The sequence below is a fragment of the Saccostrea echinata genome, unplaced genomic scaffold, assembly GCF_033153115.1.
Source record: "Saccostrea echinata isolate AGI-Se365-2 ecotype Australia unplaced genomic scaffold, CSIRO_AGI_Sech_v1 ptg000002l, whole genome shotgun sequence".
NCBI lineage: Eukaryota > Metazoa > Mollusca > Bivalvia > Ostreida > Ostreidae > Saccostrea > Saccostrea echinata.
Window position 1 is genome coordinate 24,289,183 of NW_026889751.1, and position 25,267 is coordinate 24,314,449.

The 25,267-nt window shown below is 31.6% G+C and overlaps 1 protein-coding gene across 1 annotated transcript; it reads left to right on the forward strand.

Moving 5' to 3' along the window:
- Window positions 1–1,193: 1,193 nt before the first annotated feature.
- Window positions 1,194–25,267, forward strand: LOC133175248 (uncharacterized). Its single transcript, XM_061310353.1, has 31 exons — window positions 1,194–1,263; window positions 4,230–4,328; window positions 4,567–4,665; window positions 4,767–4,910; window positions 5,102–5,216; window positions 7,366–7,510; window positions 9,768–9,825; window positions 9,995–10,100; window positions 10,405–10,496; window positions 11,306–11,429; window positions 13,199–13,330; window positions 13,692–13,973; window positions 14,188–14,391; window positions 14,546–14,686; window positions 15,120–15,392; window positions 15,587–15,790; window positions 17,664–17,804; window positions 18,837–18,949; window positions 20,250–20,371; window positions 20,712–20,833; window positions 20,937–21,069; window positions 21,232–21,350; window positions 21,484–21,615; window positions 21,893–22,072; window positions 22,444–22,603; window positions 22,697–22,782; window positions 22,881–22,988; window positions 23,237–23,368; window positions 23,495–23,680; window positions 23,829–24,030; window positions 24,757–25,267. Exons 2-31 carry the CDS (start codon window positions 4,251–4,253, stop codon window positions 25,058–25,060), a joined length of 4,437 nt encoding a protein of 1,478 aa, XP_061166337.1. The 5' UTR covers window positions 1,194–1,263; window positions 4,230–4,250; the 3' UTR covers window positions 25,061–25,267.

Sequence of the window (25,267 nt, forward strand, 5' to 3'; positions counted from 1 at the left end):
CCAAATTTACATGTTTCATCAATCTTAAAGGGTCGAGGAAACTTTCAAACTCTTAGCACAGTTTGTTTAATATTCAGAAATTTTACCTGATTTATACTTGAAGTAATTTCCCCACGATCCTGATAATATTGATCTGCGACAGTACTATTTTTTCTCGTAATGCGCAATGACACAACTCCTTATGTTCCTGTGATCTTCTAGGTTTTACTTTAGGGTTATAACTATGATCTATACTTTGCGAACACTCTTTATTTTGTACTAATACCCGTTTTCTAGGCATTACAGGTGGTTTCATACAACCATTACAGAAGCCTCTTTTTAACTTGTAGTTATTACATTTAATATTTATACCGTCAACTTCCATTTCTTGTTCTACCTTAATTAACTGCTCTGGTGAATCACTCATAGTAGGATCTATATCTAACCCATATTCTTCATTATCAGAATTAGAGTATTGATAATTGTTATTAATAGTAGAGTCAGAATCATATTCCAGTGACCAGAAAGTTCAATGCACTTGTTCGTGAACAAATTTCATATTTCTTTATCATATACGTTCTATAAACTGTGAAATAAAAAGTAGATTGCATGATAAATAGTAGATTGTATAATAAATGGTAGATTACAAAATAAATACTATCTAGGTGTTTACAATATCATTATGTAAGATCGTGTCCGATGATTATTCTATTTTTTTTTAAATGATGAACTTGATTTACTTTTTTTTTTGGTAATAAGTGCTGAAATATGCTGAGAGTATTTCCGACGTTCACTATTACAATTGATATGACATTCGAAAAACATCGTCTGCAATATTTGTATCAACAGAATTCGATATTTTTTTTATTTACTTTGTTCATTTTCCCACTTATGTATAACAGAAAATGAGTCTAATTTCTTATACGTTATATGCTTATGTATAATAGTATTTTTTCTGCATGTAAGTGAAAAAAAACCCTGAAATTTACACAAACCGAGAGTTAATCAACCTTGTACATTTAACTATACAGATAGAAAGCGACGATTTTGCTTAAATGGCTCCATTTTAAATTTTTCTCCACATATTTCGTAAAAGATTAGTTGGATACAGGTCCGTATGTTCAGTCTAAGAAGATGCAGGTAATTTGTACGGGCGCCCTGTGCTCCATTTTGATAATGGTGCTGTGGACTTCACCTGGACATGATGGACACGTGGTCGACACAAAACACGATATTTTGGGAAAACTGCGCGCGTTAACCAAAGATCTTCGGCCACAACAAACGGTAAACGATTCTACAATGATATAACCTTTAAAGTTTGAATTTACACAATTATGACGTCCGAGAAGAAAATAGCTAAATTTTTACATATATACTTAATCCAAAAAAACATATGAAATGTTTCTTTTTCTCTCAGTAACTTTTTTTGTTTTGGTTTGAAATAATGACCAAGCATAACAGATTTAGCGTATACTAGTATCCTTTGACTAGTGATGCAAATATGAAATCTTTTGAACAAAGAAGGATTTACGTACTAACCAGTTGTAGCTTATTAAACAAGTAAGTAAATACGTGTGTATACACTCGGATGGTGTACACGTACGTGGTACATGTACGTTTTGGCACTGTTGATATATATATGTATACATAAATGCTACATTGTACAAGAGGTGTTGTTTTAAGTCCCAAAACATGTCTCCAAAAACGACGTAGCATCGTTTTTAAAAGGGGGCAGCTAGAGAAAAAAATTCAACTAATACATGAAAAAAACTTCACAAGCAAAAAAAAAAAAAAAGATTAATTTGTGTGTCAAAACTTAATAGAGGGCAACAATAGTTTCCCATACCAGTAAAAAATTAATTGAAAAGACTTACCAGATGTCAGAAATATACATCTCTGTTTAATCAAGAAAAATCTTATCACTCAGTTAAGGGGGACCGACCCTCTGATATGAGAGATAACTTTCCAAGTAAAAAATACGAAAACTACTCATAGTTTCCATTATCAGAGTTTCATTATTGAGATCTTGGAGAAGTCAATTCCATCAAACCTGACGTGTGATGGAAACATTACCTTCTATTTCCTTTGCTTATTAGTCCCCTACCGGTGAAACCGGAGGGGACTATAGGTTTCCTCTGAGTCTGTCCGTCCGTCTAGCTGTCCGTCTGTCTGTCTGTCTGTCCCACTTGGTTTTCCGCACTTTTTTCTTAAACGCTTGCAGATATTGAGCTGATTTTTGGTATGTGAGTGTATCTTGATGAGTTACAGATCAAGTTTACATTTCATTCCGCTTTATTGATTTTTGACAGAATTACGGCCTTTTCAATTTTTAAGGGTTTTCCGCAATTTTCTTCTAAACGCTTGTAGATATTGAGCTGATTTTTGGTATGTGGCTTTACCTTGATTAGTTATAGATCAAGTTTGCATTTCGTCCCGTTTCATTAATTTTTGACGGAATTATGGCATTTTCAATTCTTAACGGCAACCAGATTACACTTGCCGGTAGGGGACTAGTATTGCTAATGCAATACTCTCAGAATGCTTGTTTACTTTTCAAATTGTTTTTATATTAAAAAAAAACATTTAAATTCAGAATTAAAAGCCATATAAATTGAATAAGTTCTATCTTTTAAGGACCATTTTAAAAGCGGTTTAATGTTTCAAGTACCAAATGTAGAATTTTTATTAGTATTAATTTTTTTTCCCAATGAAAATAATATTTATAAGAAAAATTAACAGATGAATTCTTTTCTTACAACTAATACAACACAGGAATTCTTGCTTAGGAAGCAGCGCTTTCTAATGTTTTCTAATATGAATTTAATAGGTATGATACTAAATATTTTCATATACACCTCATATCTTTAATTTTATGTTGTGATATTAAATCATTATCTTTCTATCCTCTGTGTGAAAATTTCTTATCATGATCCGACATAAAAAGCATTTCTGAAAAAAAAAAAAAAACAGCGCTTCATACCTCATACTATTTTCCATTTAAAGCTGATGCTATACACTGTAGCTCTTGATGAAAATCAATATAGGGAAGTTTTTAAAAAAAATGTGAAATTTAGAGCTGAGGGTCATTAGTCCTTAATATTGGAATTAGTATTACATGTAAACAGGAATAGTTATAATAATACTAGGATAAGAGGAAAAAGTAATAAACGAATGACTTATGGAACACGCTTAGAGAATATTTACACTTTAACTCAGAAACGATAGCCAACATTTCAAATGCAGATTTATAAAAATAAAGATTACCCGCCATTTGATATTTTTAAAGAAAATAGTATTTGCTGATTCATCATCTTATCTGAAAAAAAACTGAAAAAAAAACTGAAAAAGGAAAAACTCTTTCAGTTTCGAAAATCCTATTCAATGGGGAGGTGGGGGGGGGTAGGTTCAAACTTCTTTGATAAACAATTTTTTTTAATACATTGTCATAGCACACTGATTTCAATATACTGCGAAAAAATGGAGGGGGGGGGGGGCAAACAGCATTCAATGCATATGAACATTTTCAATAGTAAACAATAATGTTTTGGGAGAAGGAGGCAGACCCCTGGCCATCCCCACTCCACCCCCTCCCCACCCCACCCCCGAAACTACGTTCCGGAGAATTTATCTTTTAAATTATTTCCATTAATTCATAAATTCTTTGATTACAAACATCTTTAAGCAAAGCATTTATCTCAACATCCTCATCAATTCAAATTTTGTGATACCTTTTCTTCAGAACACTTTAAAGGTACTTAAATACTTTGATTTAAATCACATCATCAATTAATATATATGAAGATTTATCGACGATATCACTTCAATAAAATTTATACAGCATTATTGAATCAATAGATATATTCAAAAGTTGAATTGGGACAGGTTCGCAAGTAGAAATTGACTTGTCTGTGATATCATTAATGTTACATGTAACAAAGGTTTTTTTTTTTTGTTTTTTTTGTTTTTTTTTTTTTTTTTTTTTTTAAAAGATGGTCGATCACATATTTGTTGATATCATTAAAGTGTATGTTGTTATCAATTTTTTAATGTTGGATAACTCGTAATGACAGTTTAGAGTTAAACTATGAACACTTTTCCAAGAACAAGTGGAAAATGAGGTGGTATTGTAATTCTTGTTTTAGTATGTTGGGTATGAAAGTATCCGTTGTTGATCATTTCTGCAACCTTGTGGTGTAGTTACGTTTTGAAAATCGAATACATTATTTACATTTGTTTTGTCTATAATAAAGATCAAAGATGAAAGTAATTCGATGATAGAAAAACTTGATGATGTTGTACCTAAAGGACAGATCGTAAAGACATGGGATAATCCTAAGGACGATCTTGGAGTGAGTATGATATACAAGACATTTTGGATTAAGCAGTATAGCACAGTGTGTAAATGAAAAATGCCATTCTATGCATTGTATAATAAAGGTTCGGCTATAATCTCTATTCATTGAGTAAAACTATAATCTGATCAAAACCTCTACTAATTCTTGTGATCATATATATCCTAATTATATTATAATCTCTATTATTTTGGTAATTTTTTTAGTTGTAAACTCTTCTCGTTGTATATTAAAGGATGACGACGAAGGAGATGCAGATAATGCTCACGAATACCACGTGTTTGGTAAAAAGGGCGATTCCAACGAAGCACACGACCATCGACGGAGGAAACATGTAAGCAAACATAAAAATAATATATTTCAAATAGAAAGTAACTTTTCCAATTTTTTTTCCTTTAATGGTTGGTCTTTCTAATTAAATATTTTTTTATTCAGAGGGTGAATATACATAGGGATAATGAAGAAGAAATTATACAGGAACTGGAGGACGAATGTCTAGAGTACCAACGCCAAAAGAAGTTGGCCATAAAACATGGACGCAGTCCTGGGGATGTTCCTCCTCCTAGTGTTAATTGTGAGGTATTCCTTTTAAGTTCTAACAGAAATAAACGCTTCGAAATCCTACTTTAGAGTAAATACATCATTTTCCAAGAAAAGAGTGCTAATTAATAAATGGCGCATTTTTGTTCAGGATTTTAGTAAAAATTTAATGACATTTGAACAGATAAAAAAAACTAAAAGGCAATCTATCTTCTTTAAAATATATAAAGATGATGGAAAAAACAGTCCGAAAGAGAGGGAGAGATAAGCGATTAGCGAAAATCAACCCTGGAGTTTGGGATAAAGGAATTGTGCCATATTTGTTTGATAATGAAACATTGTCAGGTAAGTGTTTCACCCCCATTCACTGTATAATCTTTTTATCTTAAATTGATATCAGTCAGAAACAGTGTTTTCTACGCAGGTATGTTAAGGCAGCACACAAATCAGAATTTGGCGAATTTACACTTTTTTGTATAATGTAACATTAATAAATCGGAGACGTCATGGATAAAACATTTACTATCATTCTACAGACTTCGGCGAGTTTTAGACTAAAGGAAGCACTCCACCACGACGTCATCATGAAAAAGATTCCTTAATAAGAAAAGTGAAAAGTTCTACCCCGGTGATAATTAATATCTATTTGTAATAATAGTTATGTAAAATCAACTCTGGGTCATGAAAAGTGCCACTAGAATCCTACACTCCGATCACAGAAATCATTATTATACACTTTCTGATGAAACCTTGCCACAGTTGTTATATTTTGATCGAAAAAAATTCATCAATGCCCGTTGACCATACGATTCTAGCAGCACTTTTAAAGAACTATCGATAGAAACAAAAATTATGTTTCAAAGTATGTGGGGTAGTGTTGAACTTTTGCATCTTTGTTGTTACGAACGACAGGAAAGGCTGATCTGGATGTTAAAAAACAATGTCTGCCTTCATTATACCTAGAAATTGTAAAAAAAAAAAAAATAAATAAATAAATAAATAAATCAGCGTACCTTATTCAAAAGCTTTAATTCCGCATGAATAACACATGATATTCATGTTAAATGCTTTTAAACTCCGATTTCCTATGTATGTTTACTTGAATTTTCGTTACGTTTCATTTTCACATTGCAAATATTGATCAATAGACGTCATGGGTTTGGTATTTACATGTAACCCCCGTGACAAATACATAGCGATTTATACCACCCAGAAACGACAAGATTTTGTTCATTTTAAGCTTTTATATGCTTTCATTCATTCATGCTTTCAGGACTCAAATCAATCTTTAAATTTAGATTTTAAGAAATTGTTATCTCCAAAGTTCACGTCTAATAGCTTACTGTCACGTCATATTGAATATCCTGAAGGCTTTTAAAAAAAAAAATCTTCAGTTTTTGCGTAAGATTTTACATATAACTTAAAAATCTCTAAAGAAAAATCTTTTAAGCGCTTTTTACGAACGCACTCGTACATGTAGCAGATTGAACTTAAGTTTTTACTTACGAAAGACTTCTTCCATAGCAACGATCTCAATATGCTGTTTAATCCTTAAAAAAGTGGATGAGAATAAAAATGAAGCGAAGTTTTCAACACTTGTAAGTGAAACAAACACTAATCACGAAAAACATCGAGAGCAATCGATTGTGAAGCAAAATCTGACGTCGCAATCAATAGTCTGACCTAAAAGTAGGTCAGTAGTAAGATTGATTGATTGATTGTATGTTGTTTAACGTCCCTTTCGAGAATTTTTCACTCATACAGAGACATCACCATTTTCCGCTGAAGGGCTTCAAATTTTGACCTTTACTCAGCCCTCAGGGCCATTGAGCAGTGAGGGATCTTTATCGTGCTAACGCCTGCCGTGACACGGGGCCTCGGATTTTATGGTCTCATCCGAAGGACCCGCAACTTTCACTTCAAAGTGCCGAGCGCATGGCGAAGGAACAGTTGCCACCCATTTTTTATCGACTTAGGTCAGTCGTGGCAGAGATTCGAACTCACGACCTCCCGAAAATCTGAAGAGAAATTGCCATCGTAAATATTTTGCAGTATGGTTCATTTAATTTTTCGACAGTAATTGTGAAATAATATAAAATGCTATTATAGGATCCGTAAATAAGTTCTATTTTTCTAGGTATTATCTGTTATGTTTAAAAACAAACATCGGCTCTACGATACTTACGAGAGGGTTAGAACTCTCGAAAAGTTACGACAAATGTTACACGTAAGAATCTCGTAAATTTTTGTGTGAATATGATTTTTTTTTTTGGAAAGAGCTACTGGTTGTAGCCCGTGTACGTATTTTTTCCGTTTGCCCTATCATGACAAGGAGCACAAGGCGTGTATGTTCGGGCGAAGCTTACTCCTCCATGACACCTTACCCCACCTCTGATGTTTTAGAGGTCCGTGTTTGTTATTCTCCGAATTCATATACTATTGTAAGGCACTTTTGAGCTTGGTTACTGTTCGTTATCTCAATATTTCATTACAGATAGAAAAGAGCAGTTAGGTCGAATACGAGCTCAAAACCATTTTGAATACTGGACATGTATACGATTTATTCCTTATACAAATACAACACAGCGGGAGTACGGTTTGAACCACAACACTTATCTTCATCATGTTAGAAAAAGAGGGTAAGCCTTTAAAAGCAAATCTAGTTCTGTAAATTGGTGTGCTACTCCGATGCCATATCCAAAGAAATGAATGTATTGTCAACAGAGATGGTTTTTCTAAAAACAATTTCTGTTGATTAATTCTGCACAGTTGACAATGGTACCTCAGACTTTATAACAACCAAATACTTAATAATATATTTCCTTCTATAGGCGTCCACAAACCCTATCTTATTATGTTGAGCACAAGAGAGCAATCATTGTACCCTACCCTTGCAAATCTTTTTAAGTTGGAAATATTTATGCATGAGTATGATATGGTATGGTGATATAGTGTCCTTTTATCAAAAGTGTAACAGCGCGTTAGTAACAATGCGCTGGCGCAAAGCAAGGAAATAACGTAAGCTTAAGATAATGATCATCGTTTACATGAATGCACTATATATATATATATATATATATATATATATATATATATATATATATATATATATATATATATATATATATATATATATATATATATATATATATATATATTAAAAATGACCAAAGACACGAACAATAGAAATTGTCGAATTCGTTCAATTATGTAAATCGCCAGAGTACATGTACACCCGAGAGACCGGACGTATTTCATAGCGGTCCGGATTTCTTTCTTTACAACTGATTATAAACTTCAAATTAAACATGTAACATTGTAAATAAATAGTGTTTGGTAGTTTAGTAGTAGTGTAAGTTGTTGTTGTTTTTTTTTTCTATTTCCTTTGTTTTTATGACTTCTTAACTTTTTTCTTTGTCCTGAGGAAGGGACATGGCGTCCCAAAAATTTGACAATTTCTATTTTTCGTGTCGTTGGTCATTTTTAGTGCTTTATATAAACTTGTATCTATTTAGTAGATCCGACACTTAGGATATACGGTGTTGTTGATTTTTGTAGTGCTTTATATATATATATATATATATATATATATATATATATATATATATATATATATATATATATATATATATATATATATATATATATATATGTATATATATATATATATATATATATATATTAGGGGTGTCAATTTTGTCAATAATTCATATTCGAATATTCAATGAAAGTATTCGAATATATTCGAATATTCGATAAGATTAATAAAATCTGGTTTATTTTAAATGCACATCATCATACTCTCATGGCAGGTTTTGCATCGGTATTTGGAAGTAAAATTTGATGTAGTTTTTTGTAGGTATACAATAAGGAATTCAACATTTAATATTTATCAAATGAATGTTTAAAATAAATAACTGATTTAAGTTATACAACCGAAATATATAATTTTAATAAATGATATCTATACAAGCTCAAACTGATGAACCAGTCGTCTAACAAGGGGTAAAATTGTCGTTTTCTCTTCAGATTTAAATACACGTAATTAATAATAACTATCAGCTAAATAGGAGATATAATATAAGCTTAGATACAATGTTTTGAAAATATAAACAAACACTTCAATAGACAATTTTCCTAGGTCATTAACTTCCCGATAACGATTTTAATATTTAAAATTTTAATATTAAACACGAGATATCAAGTAATTGATGCATTATTCTGAAATTGAACCATTTACAACATTACAGGCTGATTCTATCAACGTTGTAATTCAATGATCAATAAAACTTATTTTCATAAGTAGAGCTCTTCACGTTTCATAGACATTCAAGAACGGTTTCATTTCGTTGTCCTCAAAAATATTATTCTAGATCCGATCACATTAAGCTATTGAAAGTACTTATTGTATTAAACATTAATAATTCTTGTTTATTTATTTTTTTATACCTTACTCAAAATAAAATAATTTAGAAGATCTATAAGATAAGAGAGTAGTGAAAGAAATCAGGGGATCACTAGTAAATAAAATGGGGATAATTCTAGTACTGTTCTAATTAAAGTTTACTATCTTTTTTGTGAAATCTGAAAAAACACCAAATATTCGAATCTTAAATTCATATTCGAATATTTTCTCATCGAGTGAATATTCGAATGTTAGAATATTCGTTGACATCCCTTATATATATATATATATATATATAGATATAGATATAGATATAGATATATATATATATATATATATATATATATATTGATTACAAATATTTCCTTGGAACAGAATAAACAGCGGAATGTATTGACAGTTCGGTATATGCGTGTCTGTGTCCTCGGTAAAATTGTATTATAACAAAAAAGTGTAGAATCATTTTTAACCGTTTTCATTGACTTTTTGAGTTGTTGGTCCTTCATTGGAAAATTAAGGAAGAACCAAAGCATCAATTGCTGTTCAAACGTAAGTATATAAGTCAGAAGAATATGCAACCTCATGGATGATGAATTCTCAAGATTTAAAAATGAAAGTAATGGTTAAACTCATAATGTGCTAGGGGTGTATTCTTTATATTCTTTATTCTAATAATATTTATATTTCTTAACTAAATGTTATAACTCTAATTTTTAAGGATGTTTGTATTCATGAGTTGGGCCATGCTTTTGGGTTGGAACATGAACAAGCTAACCCTTTGCATGATATCTATATGGGTGTACATTACAACAATATTCAGAAGGGTAAATTTTAACAAGCAAAGCTGTATATCTATTTTTTTTTTTTACAATGATGTAACTTAGATAAAATTTTAATTTAAAATTCATTTAGAAATAAACATGTATAAAGTCACAACTGTGTTAATCTTTTTTTAAAAATGCTCTAATGGAGTAAAGTAATAAATAACGTTTTACTTTCAGACAATTTATTTCTTTAATTTTTTTTTTTTTTTATCATTGAAGATTTAATTATAATATTCAAGCAGGAACTTTTAACACCCTTCACACGTATTCTTTGTGTTTTTGTAAATTTTCCATATATTTGTAGATTACCAAGATCAATATTATGAACAGAATATCAAGCGTATCAGATTGTTTGGATATTATGATTTATCATCTGCAATGCACTACCCATTATCTGTAAGTCTATTGTACCATTACTAATAGACATCTATATAATTGTAATGAATGTTTAATAGCGAACCGTAAACGTGCTCCGTTGAAGCATGAAAAAATCGAGGAAATTTAGTTTACATAATAAAATCGAGAAAATCTTAATCAAAATTTTTAATAACAAAACACCCATATACATGTAAATGTATGTAACAGATCCTTATAATTATGTCATGAGTACGTTCTATCAAATTAATTTTCGGATCCATTAATTAGTTTTAAAAGACTTAAAGAAAAAAAAAATCATAATACAAGTACCACAAATTTAAATGCAACGATCTGTAGTCAAGAGTAAAGTTTCACTATTTAAAGTAAAGTTACACTGTTTAAAGTAAAGTTTTACTGTTTAAAGTAAAGTTTCGCTGTTTAAAGTAAAGTTTCCCTTTTTAAAGTAAAGTTCCAATGTTTAAAGTAAAGTTTCACTGTTTAAAGTAAAGTTTCACTATTTTAAGTAAAGTTTCACTATTTTAAGTAAAGTTTTACTGTTTAAAGTAAAGTTTCACTCTTTAAAGTAAAGTTTCACTATTTTAAGAATAGTTTCACTATTTAAAGTAAAGTTTCACTATTTTAAGAAAAGTTTCACTATTTAAAGTAAAGTTTCACTATTTTAAGTAAAGTTTCACTATTTAAAGTAAAGTTTCACTATTTAAAGTAAAGTTTCACTATTTTAAGTAAAGGTTCACTATTTTAAGAAAAGTTTCACTATTTAAAGTAAAGTTTCACCATTTAAGGGAATAAAATACAGGAATAACAGCTATAATACGTGTCTTTTACAGGGCTTCTCAAATGGTGGCAGAACAATGACAATATTTGATCCAGAATTGGAATACCTAGTCAAGAAAACGGACCCTTACCAATATTATTTGTTCAGTGAGGTGTCGCAAATTATGGATTGTCAAGGTTTTTAATTTTGAAGTTCAAACAATTTGTATATACACTGTATACACTGTAAAGGAAAGCTATATCTTACGTTTAACCCACATATGTCCAAATTTCAATAATTTTAAATGTTTGTCTGTTTTACTATGTTTTTTTTTTAATATTTAGAAAAGCTTTTATTAATTTTATTTACAGGTGAGAATTATTGTAGTTGACTTGACGCATACAAGTCAGTAAAGTGAGATCAATAACGGAAAACTTATTTATAAATAGAAATATATAATTGCATATGTAGATTGAAAAATCAGCAACAAAAAGATGTTTTGAGTTATTGGAGCCAAAGGTGAGCTTTTCTGATCAAAATTTGTCTGTGGTAGTTGTTGTTAAACTTTTTTACATTTTCTCCAGAACCACTAGGCCAATTTCAACTTTGCACAGACTATTCATGGGTAACGGGGATTCAAATTTCTTCAAATGAAGAGCCACAATCACTTCTTAGGGGAGTAATTAAGAAAAAAGGAAAAAATGAGTGGGTTTATTTAAAAATCTTCTCAAGAACCCATGGGACAAAAAAGATTAAACATGTATAAAAGCCTCTAACATAGTTTAGATTCAAGTTTGTTTAAATCATGTCTCCCGGGGATAGGATTGGGCCATTATGGGTAAACAAAATTTTACATTGATATATATTGGAAAAGATCTTTTAATATCTTCTATTCAAGAACAGCAAAGCCATGATTAGTCTTATTTAAATGGAAGCATCCTCATGTAGTGTACATTCACATTTGTTTAAATCATGACCCCCAGTAGGTTGTATAGGGTTAAAATATTCAAACAAAGTTATATAGAAAAAGAAACTTTAAAAATCTTCTTAAGAACAGCTAAGCCATATTTGGAGGCATTTTCAGGTAGTATAGATTCAATTTTGTCCAAATCATAACCCCTTGGGCAAGTGTGGGAGTACAATGGGCGATCAAAGTTTTACATAGGAGTATATAGAAAAAAATCTGCTGATAAAAACAAGAATGGCCATACTTACTCAGGTGGGCGTTGTTGCCCATAGGTCTTTTGTGTACTTATTAATCAAGAACAGAGCAGCAAACTGCTAAGAAATTATCCAATACTTCTTCATGTGAAGAAGAAAACTCATGTAGAGGCGTTCATCCTAACATTTTTATATATGGACGACTTTTTATCAATTCGGAATAGTTACTTTCATGCATATATCTAAAAAAAAAAATTTCCAGTGAACTCGATATAAAATACACTACAGAGTCTGTCATATCTGTTGCATATTTGGATGTTTTACTGACTATCAACGATAATACCCAACTAATAACTACGTGACAAACGGAGTGAATTCAGCTTCTCCATTGGCAATTTCCCATCTTTATGTTGCAATATTCCAATATCACCTACGTATGATCTTTTATGTGTGCCAACTGATTCGGAATACGATTAATTTTTCAACCAAGTCAAGCTATTGACAAATACATTGATATGACAAGGATTTTGACGACCCTTTTAGATTTTTTTTCAAAATTCAACGATCGTTATAATGACTATAAGTGTAAGGGCAACATATCATTAGGCCGTATTTTGTAATGTGTCTATTTCTTTTAGGCTTTGACCCTTACTTCAGTGTTTCCAAGGGTCCATAGTTTTTATCTGTTCACGATCGATTCGCTTTTGTTTACTGGATCTATATTGGTACATCGTTTTCCTCACCTTTTACACATAATCAAAAACAATCACGCAAATTTGTTTCAGTTCAATATTTCTATTTATAGGCCTGAGGTGTAGCAGTTTTTCTCTGTCCTGTACAAACTCCGGTTATCCTGCTGTAATTAAGGACAAGTGCACTTGTCGCTGTCCAGAGGGTCTTGACCCATCTACCGGATGTCGAACACGTTATGATGGAGGTGATTTTTTTTAAACTTACAGAATGAACGTTTTCTGTTATTTTCAAAACTCTGAGAAGAAAAATCTATTAATATGTTCGCCTGTTTTTACTCTCTTTGCTTACATTCTGACCTCAATGATAAACTCTAAAGTTTAATTTCACCTTTGACGTTTTTAGAGGTCCGTGTTTAATTTACTCCCAATCTGTATTGTTTCAGTGGCGTTTTGAGCTTCATACCTGTTCGTTATCTTTATATTTCACTGCATTAAATAAAATCTCCATACTGATCATAGACGTTTATAACTCGTGACCCTAAATCAATGTCATTTCAAAAATGTCAAATGTATTTTATATATCTTCATGTATGTTCATATCTTCAGATCGAATGATTTCAACCAAATGGCCGTCCGACTCTTTCACCATCTTAAGTACGAAGATAACTGGCTGTCCACATGGATTTTATGAAGGCAGATTAACACAACACCATAAAAAAATCCAAATGGAACACACAAGTGCTATATTAAGTGCAGCCATCATTTCAAAACGGACCTCTACTTTTTACAAGTTTTGTACTAAGAAGAAAACAGAGAAAAATGGAATTTCACCAAGTTGGCCTGCAGGAAAATATTGTGTCTACCGCCATGGAGGGATTTGTCCCATTGGTAATTACATATTATGAAAAAAAAGAATAACCGCTATTCCAAATCTTGCGATTTTTAAAATGATTACAACAGAATATTCGATGTAAATTAATTATTTTCTTTAACAACTTACTTATGGTGAAGTGCTTATCAAGATGGAATTACATACAAACGTTTTTATGCTATTGCTGGAAAAGTGTTCCCTATTATAGTTTTCGAACACTTGTTTCTTCAGGATTCAGTATGGGATATATACATTACGACGACACCATGAATCCATCGGATATCTTCGGGATTCTTCCTGATGGCCAATTCCTCAATGATACCAGGTTCTATTTCTGTTGCCGCAGTGACGGATCTACTTCCAGTCCGGTGATCCTACCCTCAAAGGAGCCTTTTATCTTGTTTCCTGAAACCTCTACTTGCCAGCAAGTAGCAGGTCCTCTGAATCCTAAATATTAAAAAGGATAGCTTGAGAAAAAATAGGAAAATTGGGAAAATAATATCAAACACTTTCCAATTATTGTTTTTATGGTTTTTTAACACCACTGTGGTCTTGATTTTAAACATTTCAACCTTTGTGTAATTTTTAGGAATGGGCGCAAGCAAGCAGTATTTGAGAATCAAAAATGAAAAAGATCTTTTGCATACATCTGGGAATATACCTTATCTGAGCATCTCGTATTCAACCACTTATAAACTCTCTTTTTGCTACTATTCTCCGACAGATTTTCGTAAGTACTACCGAGAGACATTTGTGACTTCATAACTGATCATTATTACAGTTACACATGTATGGAAGTACGTGTTAATATTTCGTCTCGATATCTTCAAACATGCAAATTGAAAGATGATCTTTTACAAATTTTTTATTCTTATCTATTTTATGATCTTAAACCATGTCATAAGTCAATGATAACTTCTCTAGTGCTGTAAAGATAAACTTAATGTTTATTGCAATACCGTATCTTTTTTATGCCGAAAGATGAATCTATGTACATGTATAAAATAATAATTATTTTTCCGTGGTTTGTGAATAACTTATTCCAAGATACTTTTATCAAACGTCTATTCTTAATAAAAAAAAAACTTGAGAGCAAAAACTTTGTCTTATTCATTTTGTGTATCCATGCATCGATCTTTCTTAATACTGTCTTTTCCTTTCAGATGAAACTAATTCTTACTCAAGATGGCCAAAAGAGCCATTTGCAATGATTCAATCCGCTACTGGTTGCCCTAAAGGCTTTGAATCTGGTCAGTTTTCAGAATATTCTTACCACACCTCGGTCCCGTCTGATACTTTCTCAGCACTACAGTCTGAGGGACAAACTTTACGTTACCAATTCTGTACAAAGACCCAGACTACCCCAATCGGAGACCACGCCCAGTGGGGTCCAGGGTCGTACTGTTTTCTCCGAGTCGGAGGGAAATGTCCTGATGGTATACTGGTCTTTAGCGTAGAATCATTTGAAAAACATTATATATAGGAAGGAATTCTGTCAGCTAATATACTAGAAATACATTTAAAAAATAGTAAAAATATCAATATAAAAACATTTCGTTGTTTAGATAAGAGGGGTTGGAATAGTCTATGAGTAAATCAGTATAACTCAAATTTTCTGCCTTTGAACTAGAATTCTCTGAAGGCTCCATTGCTTTGGTTGATGGTCAACCACCAGACAAATTTACTGGTTCCCTTCCTGATGGTTCCTTTGATGATCACGTGACCTTGTACTTTTGTTGTCGATCTGATGGATTTACCAGAAACCCGCTTCAAGTACCAAACACTGAACCATTTATTCTGTTTAAAGAATCTTCTTCTTGTCAGAAGGTTGAAGGTAATGTAATGTTATGAAGGTTGAAATGTAATTGTAACAGATATTACAAGTTGTTTTAAATCAATATTGCATGAAAGTTTCCGTTTTCAGACATCAGATGGCTGAAAAACCAACCAAATAATACCGATTTGGCGTTAAACAAAATTTTATGATTCATCATGTCAGTTTGTGGTACATACTTTTTATTTTGATAACTTTACCTCATTTTGATATAATTATTTTTTCGTAAGGCCCAACGAGGCCCAGTCTACTTGGAAATAACGAAAATGGACCGGCAAAGATTTTTGAATTTTAGATATATATATTTGTATGTACCATGCTTAGAAAAATTAGATAGAAATTTTGTTACCTTGCCTTGATTTAGTTGAGTGGGGGCAATTTCAAAATATGGACCTTTTTTTTAAATTTTACACACAACTATATGCTAAAACTGCCTTATAAACAATGGAATCGACAAATTAAAAAAACAAAACAAAAGTAAATGGTGAAAGTTTTTTACTTTTCACACATATTATGCAATATCCATTCTTCATTTAAAAACTGAAAAGAAATTGGGGGTAGCCTTTATTGTAGGGAAAAGATCAAAACACAAAAGTAGGACTAAAATTATATCTAAGATACTTTATAAGTCGCAGTAGGTTTACATAATATCAACAAATGATTGTTGTTTTGTATATGTTTCTCAAATTTATAACCCTCTTACATTATGAAAAAATTTTTCTCTCCATTATTTTATTTAACAAAAAACGTTGTTTTACTTGAAAAAAGAAGGGGGGGGGGTTAAAAAGGCAATAAAATTACAAAATTTATTAGAATGTAGGAAACTTAAATATTTCTTTTGGTTGCATTTATATGACTTGTAGAATTTATTGTAGTCAATCTACTGCATACATATTTAAGTTATCAACCAAACTGGTAAATTAACATTTTCAAGGAGAAAAACTAAACGTGTTTACTTTTGGTTGCAGTAGTTTTTCAAGCTCAAAAATTTAAATAAAGAAAGATAAAACTTTTATCTCAAAAATAAATTATGTAACAAAATTGCTTATTAATTAAAACATTTATTTATTAAAACAAAAGATAGAAATTGATAGAATTGCCAGAATTAGAGAGCCTTCAACATGCACAGTCAAAACCCACCATGTATGCAAAAATAGTGAAATATTTTAACGCAATTGACGTCATTTTAACTGTGACGTCATTGTATTCAATTGTGACGGCAATCAAGGGTACTTGACGCGTCTGAAACAACCCTGCGTAAAAACGTATGTGCAGATCAAGTAGGTTGGGTCTCGTTAAATCTAGGAAATATCCTTTATTCTTGATTACCATTGCTTCTTGTTTCATTAATAACCTTTTTTACAATGTCATTCACATTTCTTCATTGTTAAAACTTTAAAAAGCAAAGTATATAGTATGCATTAAGACATGCTATAACATTATTGACTGATTAATTGTATGTTGTTTTATGTCCCATTCGAGAATTCTTTTACTCACTTAGAGTCGTCACCATATGCCAGTACAGGGCTTCAAATTTAGACCTATCATTATTACTCAGGACTACTGAGTAGGGAGGATTATTCAATTATCCCCCAGAGCCTACCGTGACACTGGCCCACGGGTTTTAAGGTCTCATTCAAAAGGCCCATGACTTTCATATCTATGACCGGGTCCTTCGAAATAATATTCACTTATCTTAACGTCTTACATGTAGGTGTGTCGCTGGGCTACCGGCAAAAATCGAACCGCCCCTCCCGAGAACGAAACAATCACCCTACAACTAGGCTACCGTGATCGGAAACAACATGAAAATTGCCCTGCATAGTAGTCAAAGCTTGGGTCTTTTTTCACCTACTCTGTTTCTTATTGGCAGATATGAGCTTTGAAGAGGAGACATACACTGCAGGAACAAAGTTTAAAGCTCCAGCGAAATCTGGACACACTCCAAAAATACACGTAAATTATTACAAGAAGACGTATTTCTTCATTTGTTACTACTATCCAACAAAATATGGTTAGTTTTGAGTCAGAGTATTTTACTTAATAAAAGAGTCATAAGCTCTGAAAATTATAATTATGTGTATGGGTTTCAATCTCAAAGTTGGTTTAATTATTTTATTTAAGAAATAAGGTTTCGTGTTTTTGAACTTTTATTGGGAAAGAAATAAAGATTGGTCATGATCAAATCCCATAAGCCCGAATTATGTTAGATTTGTTCACATACCAACTCTTATTTTTTTAGATCCTGATAAATGCTTACGAATGATACCTTATTTCTAACATTGGTATTTATGACTGATCTATAACAGATACCTGCGTACTATAGTTTTAGACATGTGAAATGATTAAGTTTTTCAAACATCAATAGTAAATTGAATGTATTGAATGATCGTTTATGACTAAACGATGATAAAATTCTTTGATGAACGTATATGTATTTATATACAGCTTTTAATACGTCTTGTTCAAATGGTATCTTATAAGGGAAGCATTTGCAAATGTAAATATTTTCATATAGCGTAGAAAAATGTTAAACAGATTTTCACTTTTGCTATCTGTGTACGATAGATAATCGATAAAAATACAACGAAATTATCGTTTATTGAAAGCTCAGATTTTTTTACTTTGAAAATGAATCATGTAAAATAATCGTTATCATATGAAACGTATGAATTCTATGAAGCTAGTAATGTTTTAATAATCATGTATTGATAAATTTTCTGTGCATTTTTCATGGAATAATATTGTCTTTTGGAGTGAAGAATTAATGCATGAAAAAAGAGAGTATATCCTTCAAATTAAAAAAAATGATTCCAATATGTCAGGGCTTCAAACTTGAAGTCCTGACATACTAAGGGATATCTTACTAAGAGAAAAATACTGGTATCTTAATTTTCTTTGTGCTAAGATAGTTGTTTTATGACCAAAAAATGCCTGCTTATAAGTTTTTTAATAACTTTATTTCAAAACATCCGGCTATGGTTAATGGGAGAAACTATATTTAGTCCTGTGAAAATTGATTAATGAAAATGAAACTTTCTTATAGACTGCGGAAAGAAGATACACTTGAGCAAAGATGGACAGACAACTACAAATATAACGAGTCCAGAACACCCGAATGCCTACCCCAAAGGAAGAAACTGTTTCTGGAATATCATCGTCAGTATCAGTAGTCATATGTTATTATTACAGTGAAACTTGTCAACTTCGGATATTTTGTATCCGAAATCTTGCTTAATACAATGTATATATGTACCTTAAGGTACTTTCAGATAATTCAATTGTTTAAAATGTTGTCTAATCCCTTCAATTTCTCTGGAACCGGTGGTGTCCGGATTGGGCAAGATTTACTGTATTATTATTATTATTATTATTATTATTACAGAAATGCTACGCTTAAGGCCATACACATCTTACATGTTCATGTAATTTAAAGTGTACCCTTCCAACTGATATTTTAAATCATCATATTCGATGTTCTTATACAAAAAAAAATCATCATACATTACCAGGAGTTTTGAACAGATACCAAATGATATAAGTCTTTGTATTTTTTTTTTTTAAATTACATATAAATATTTTAAGCTCGTATCTCCTCACAATTTGATTTAAAAAAGGAGGGTAGGTTACCAGGTATCTCTCTTAAATTGCACGGGGAATAAGAACATCGAATTCAAACCTACGTTGCATACGTCCTTAATACATATTACAACATTGATCAACAAACATGTTACATTGTAAGTGAAAATGTGAAGACAACGAACAAAAACCATGCCCAAAAGTACAATAAAGAAATGCAATTTGAGTTCTGAACAAACACAAACCTCTAAAAACATCATGAGTGGGACCAGGCGCAATATGCATAAAGGAGTAGGTATTTGAAGGTCACATCCAGCACAACCTTTATTAATTATTTGGTAAACTGAGTAATCTGAAGAAAAAACAATATGAAAAAATTTGCTTAACAATTTGTATTAAAACTTAAGCAAACATTTGACGTAACAAAAGGTTGCATTTGCAAACACGGTCATTGTATAGACCAAAGAATGTGAGAAAATTGACTAAAATTAATTACTGATGCGTTTGTAACAACCCATTTTTCAGTAATTATTGATATGCTAGTAACATTGACTTATTTATTAGTAGCATTCCACAGTTTAGAAATTGATTTTTTATAATATACTCTTTGTGTATTGAGTCAACTGGGAAACGTAAACACCCTATAAAGTTAGTACTGGAATGTTGCTACACAAAAAATAAGAGAAGTTGACTATTCTCAAATTGAAGTCATCATATTTTGCAAAAAGTGTACATGTTAATTAACCTCCAATGTCTCTCTCTACTTCAACATCCAAATTATTTTACGTTGAATGTGATAACTAAATTAATTTATAAATGAAAATGAAATCAATGAATTTTCAAATTCCTTATTGTATTCTTTCTTCTTTTCAATTTACAGGCACCAGATGATTTCAAGTTAAAGCTTGATTTTAATGATTTCGACATAGCAGCTAAAACAGATGGAACTTGCGTCGATAGACTAGAAGTCAGACATTCACTCCCGGGTCAGTTTGGACTGAGGTAAGATTGTGCATGTACCTGTGGAAGGTGTTTTTACAATAATTTAACATAGAAATTTCTAAAAGATACATTTTTTAACCTGAACCACAGACAAATAGTTTTTTTTTCTTTTATCTTTACTGAAAAAATTGAACCAATTTATAGATAATGCATGTACATGTTCAAAGTATTCTCAACTAAAAAGATTGATCTTTGCTTTAGAAAAAACACATTGATATATTTCATGTGGTGATTATTTGGAGATCTGGACAAACAATGTGACCAAAGTTAGTCAAAAGCCAATAGTTTGAACAGCTACATGTAAATTGTAAAATTACAACCAAGAAATGATATTTAACAGCTACTGCGGAGATAGATTCTCTATGACGGTTATCTCTGAGGAAAATCAGCTAGGCTTGACCTTTCAGTCTGGATTAAAGCAAACTGGACGGGGGTTCTCAGCGACAATTTCACTGCTGGAACGTATGCATAAAGTTCATGTACTTTATTCAGAAACTCAGGGTCAACAAATTTGAATATTTCTTTTCATTGTGGCATTGACTTAATTTAGAATTCTCGTTATTAGCAAATGATCCCAATTTCTGTTACACCAACAATGGAGAAAATTACAGGGGAACGGTTGATATCACTCAACGTTTCGATAAATGTTTACCCTGGTCGGAAGTCAAACACTGTCTTAGTAATACTTATAATCCGATGTAAGTTAAACTTTCTGTATTCTTTTCTTCATGCACTCGGGTAGATACATTCGTATTTAAGAAGTGCTTAGAATATTTTCCTTTGTATTCATGATCAGACGTTCTCAAACCAAGTTAATGAATACAGTGTAAATGCTGTTCATATTTTATGATAATCTCCAGGGATCTAGATGACGATCTGCTTGGTAACTATTGTCGTAATCCTGGTCACGGCACCAGACCTTGGTGTATTACTAACAAGTTTATGTGTACTCGAGATTACTGTGATGTGTGTGGAATCGGTACAGTATTTCAATATTTGAATTGTTTTATAATCATTAAATAAAATTGTATTGTTTACCAGTACCAAAAATGTAGACAAATAAATTACATCACAGATGGTTATTTACCATATTTTTATTTTATTAAAATTAGAAAAATGCTATGATATATTCGACGATTGTGCAGAGAGAACAGTGGATATATCTAACTGTGAACATGACCCAGAACTCAAACGAGGCTGCAGAATGACGTGCAATATGTGTAATCGACAAGCACAAAATGGAGGTAAATTATCTTATAAGAACAACGGTTTCTTAAAATGAATTCGTTTTTAGGTGTCTACAGAAAATGCAAATTGAAAACTATATTTTTGATATTGAAAATTACATTACTTAATTAGAATGAAAAGTGTTTAACATATATCAATATCAGTGCAAAATATTTTTTAAACATTATTATTATTTTGAATTTATGAATTATTATGTAAAGAAACTTATTATGGGAATAATACAACTGGTCAAAAATTTGACTTTTGACAAATTTTAAATGGTAATACTTTAAGTTGGATCAGTGAGGTGTTCAAAGCCAACCATCCCATCCGACTCAGTTAGCGAGGTATTGAAAGAAACATATTTTGTTGATGAAATGGTAGTACTAACATGCAGAACGAATGACTTTGAAAAACAAACAATTGTTTGTCTAGCTGATGGATCTTGGTCAAATGCTGGATTTGTTTGTGGACGTAAGTAAGACCACGCCATTATTTTATTTTAATTTCAAACCGAGGTAAAACATTGTGCTTATTATCATATTATCCCCTCGCAACGGAGTTGGGGGGATATAGCAACGCAATCGTGTGTGTTCGTTTTTGGGTGAGTGAGTTAATGCTATGCAAAACGGAAGCGACATAATTTGCATCGGGATCGATATCGAATGCTGTTTTGATTGAAAGTTATGCTCTTTGCGAGGGGATGCTCCGCTTTGCGGTGCCCTTGAATTAGTATTTTGAATTAATATGTTATAAATAAATATAAATAGATAGGAAAAAGTTTAAATACTTGCAGCTTCACTAGATAATTGATAATTAACGTAAACTATGCAAAATAAATACAGGTTGTAAAACAGGATGGACACCATTCCAGAGACAATGCTTTAAGGCTTTTGAAGAAGAAGTAGACCGTAGCACTGCAGTTAAGCGTTGCGCGGATGAAAATAATGCAACACTGGTGTCCAGTAAAAATATCAAAGAGAATACTTTTCTGATGAGTTTAGTGTAAGTTCTTTTGCTTAAAGAAATTATTTTATGTTGAAAGATTAATGGATCTACTAACCACGTTAAAATTCAACAATTGTGTTATAATTACAGACAAAATGGTGTCAGTTTTTGGATTGGTCTTGAAAATGGAGCTTGGTCAGATGGAGGAAAAGTGCAATGGACGAACTATAGAAGTGGTAAATGTTTCCAGATACACTTTAATTTTAGTTCTTTGTTTCTTCTGTAACATTAAAATTTATATAAGCTGACTATTATAAAATTGATTGTGGCGTAGGTTCTGGGAGAAGTTGTGCCTACATATCAGATAGAGATGGAAAATGGCGAGGGATATCCTGTGGGTCAGCATTCTATATATCTTTTGTTTGCTCCTATTCACCACAAGGTAATGTTTTAAAATATATTTGAATGGTTGTTATTCCGATCAAATCTTATATTAATCAATTATAAGTGTCAACAACTCATAACATGTTCAACAAAATGGAATGGAACACATTTACATTTTATAAATTTGAGACAGAAGAAAGATTTGAATGCATAAAGAAAATATTATTCCTGAGTTCATAAAGAAATTTTAGTTGAAGAAAGTAACTTTTCATAGGGAATAAGAATTTTGATTTTAAATTTGAGAAGGGCGGACTTTGTGTAAAGATGCTTCACCAAATTGCAACAAATACCTCACAATGGATCCAAGAGCATGTGAAAATGATGATTTCGTTTGGCACACCTGTCCCAGCACTTGTGGATACTGTGATTATATACAAGGTAAGGAAATTTAACACCAGATACTTTAACAGTGATCAAGTTTTCTTTATGAACTTGTCGATCTCCGGGCTCATCAACGTTAAATACAGATACACTCTTTGTATTTTTATTTCTTCTGAAACAAAGGTAACTGCATTGTACCGAGTTTACCGACAGAAAGCAACACTGAAGTCGTCACAACTGTTGGTTCTCTTGGCATAGGAGACGTGTTAGAATACAGATGTAAATTTGAATTTTCTCATGCCGGCGGAAATCTCTATAGAGCATGTCAAAGAAGTGGGACATTTACCGGTTCACAGCCGTTATGTAAAGGTAAACTGGCCTCATTTACCGGTTCACTGCTTTTATGTAAAGTGTTTGGCATCATTTTATAAAAGTCACACATCCAGACTTGTTAGTTTGACTTCTTCAAAGGCCTGTCAGAAAATTTTTTATACGAAAGTTAATTTTACAATTACAGCTTCTAACACAGTCCCTGAGCCTAGCAACGACGCCCCATTGCTACAATTCCGCCAGCAACTTTACACTAGATATTCTTACACTGGCCTGAATGAAAATATGAGTATCAGAAAAAGTGGAAAGATTGTCAAATGGCAGTTTTTCAGCGAGATTAACGGCATCGCAGCTCTGCAAGTATTGAGACCAACTGAAACCAATAACACGTTTGTACATTCTTTTTAGAAGTTACTACACCGTATCTGCAGAGTTATAAGCAAAAAATTCAATTTTGACATTAGAGAGAGTATTGAGATCGCTTAATCTGAATATCCTAACAATTCACTCCACACATCTGAGATAAAACTTATCTCAATAGTCAGTTAAATTACTTCTTGCTTAAAATTTATGCTGATATTAAAAGACCATTCAATCGCTAAATTCTGATATCAATGAAAATTGCGGTAAGGGATAATGAATCATGTTTCCTTATTTATATACAATGTATATGGTATGTTATATTTTTATTTCAAACTAAATGCAGATCCTGGAATTTAAATGTGGTGGGGGTCGAGGGGATGAGGGGACCCCTAGTAAATTATATATTTTAGTCAACTATAGTTCATTACATAATAAACTCGGCTATTTTGATACATTGAATTACTTTGATACTGTGAATCTTTAGGTTGGATATATAGGAACTTTGATATACTATGACACTTTATTATTCTAGCTATATAGACTTTCTATTGAAATTTAGATTTTGAGATTTAGAGATATAGAATTAGAGATTGAGATTTAGAGAACTCTATTAATAATGGTAAATTTTGAAATAGCATTTGAATATACAAGCAATTTTTCCATTTTAATATAAAAAAAAAATCTATGATCTTTTCCCTTGCTTTCAAGTTTCATTTTTTTTTTTTTTTTTTTTTGCTTATTATATTTTTAAGGCATACACTCATTGGACAGAACGAAATATTGGAAACGTATGTCGGCAGAATTCGTACGTATGAAGTTCCAGTCGAGGACCAAATTGAGGTTAAATCCGGGGACTTGATTGGTATTTTCCCTCTCAGTGCAAAGATTCCTTATGAAAGGTGCAACGGAGAAGAAGTAGGGGATAAATATGGCTCAACCCAGATGTCGGTGATCAAAAAGTATTCCACTGCTGGTTGGACTATTTCGTCTAATTACACTTTTAAGGTTGTTAAAAATCACTGCAGAATCATTCCCATCGCTGCCTTCATTCAGTAGATACATGTTATTTCTTCATTCAGTGGATAAAAACAGGCGAAGTGTTGTTGTCTCTCGGCCTTTCTTTCCTCCTGTCATGTGACAGTTTTTTTTTAAATATTAAAGTGAAAATCCCTACCGTATTTATTGGTTAAATAAATGTAATTTTTAAAAAGGTCTTTTTAATTGTAAAAATTAATAATATGTAAGATAATTCATTATTTCGTC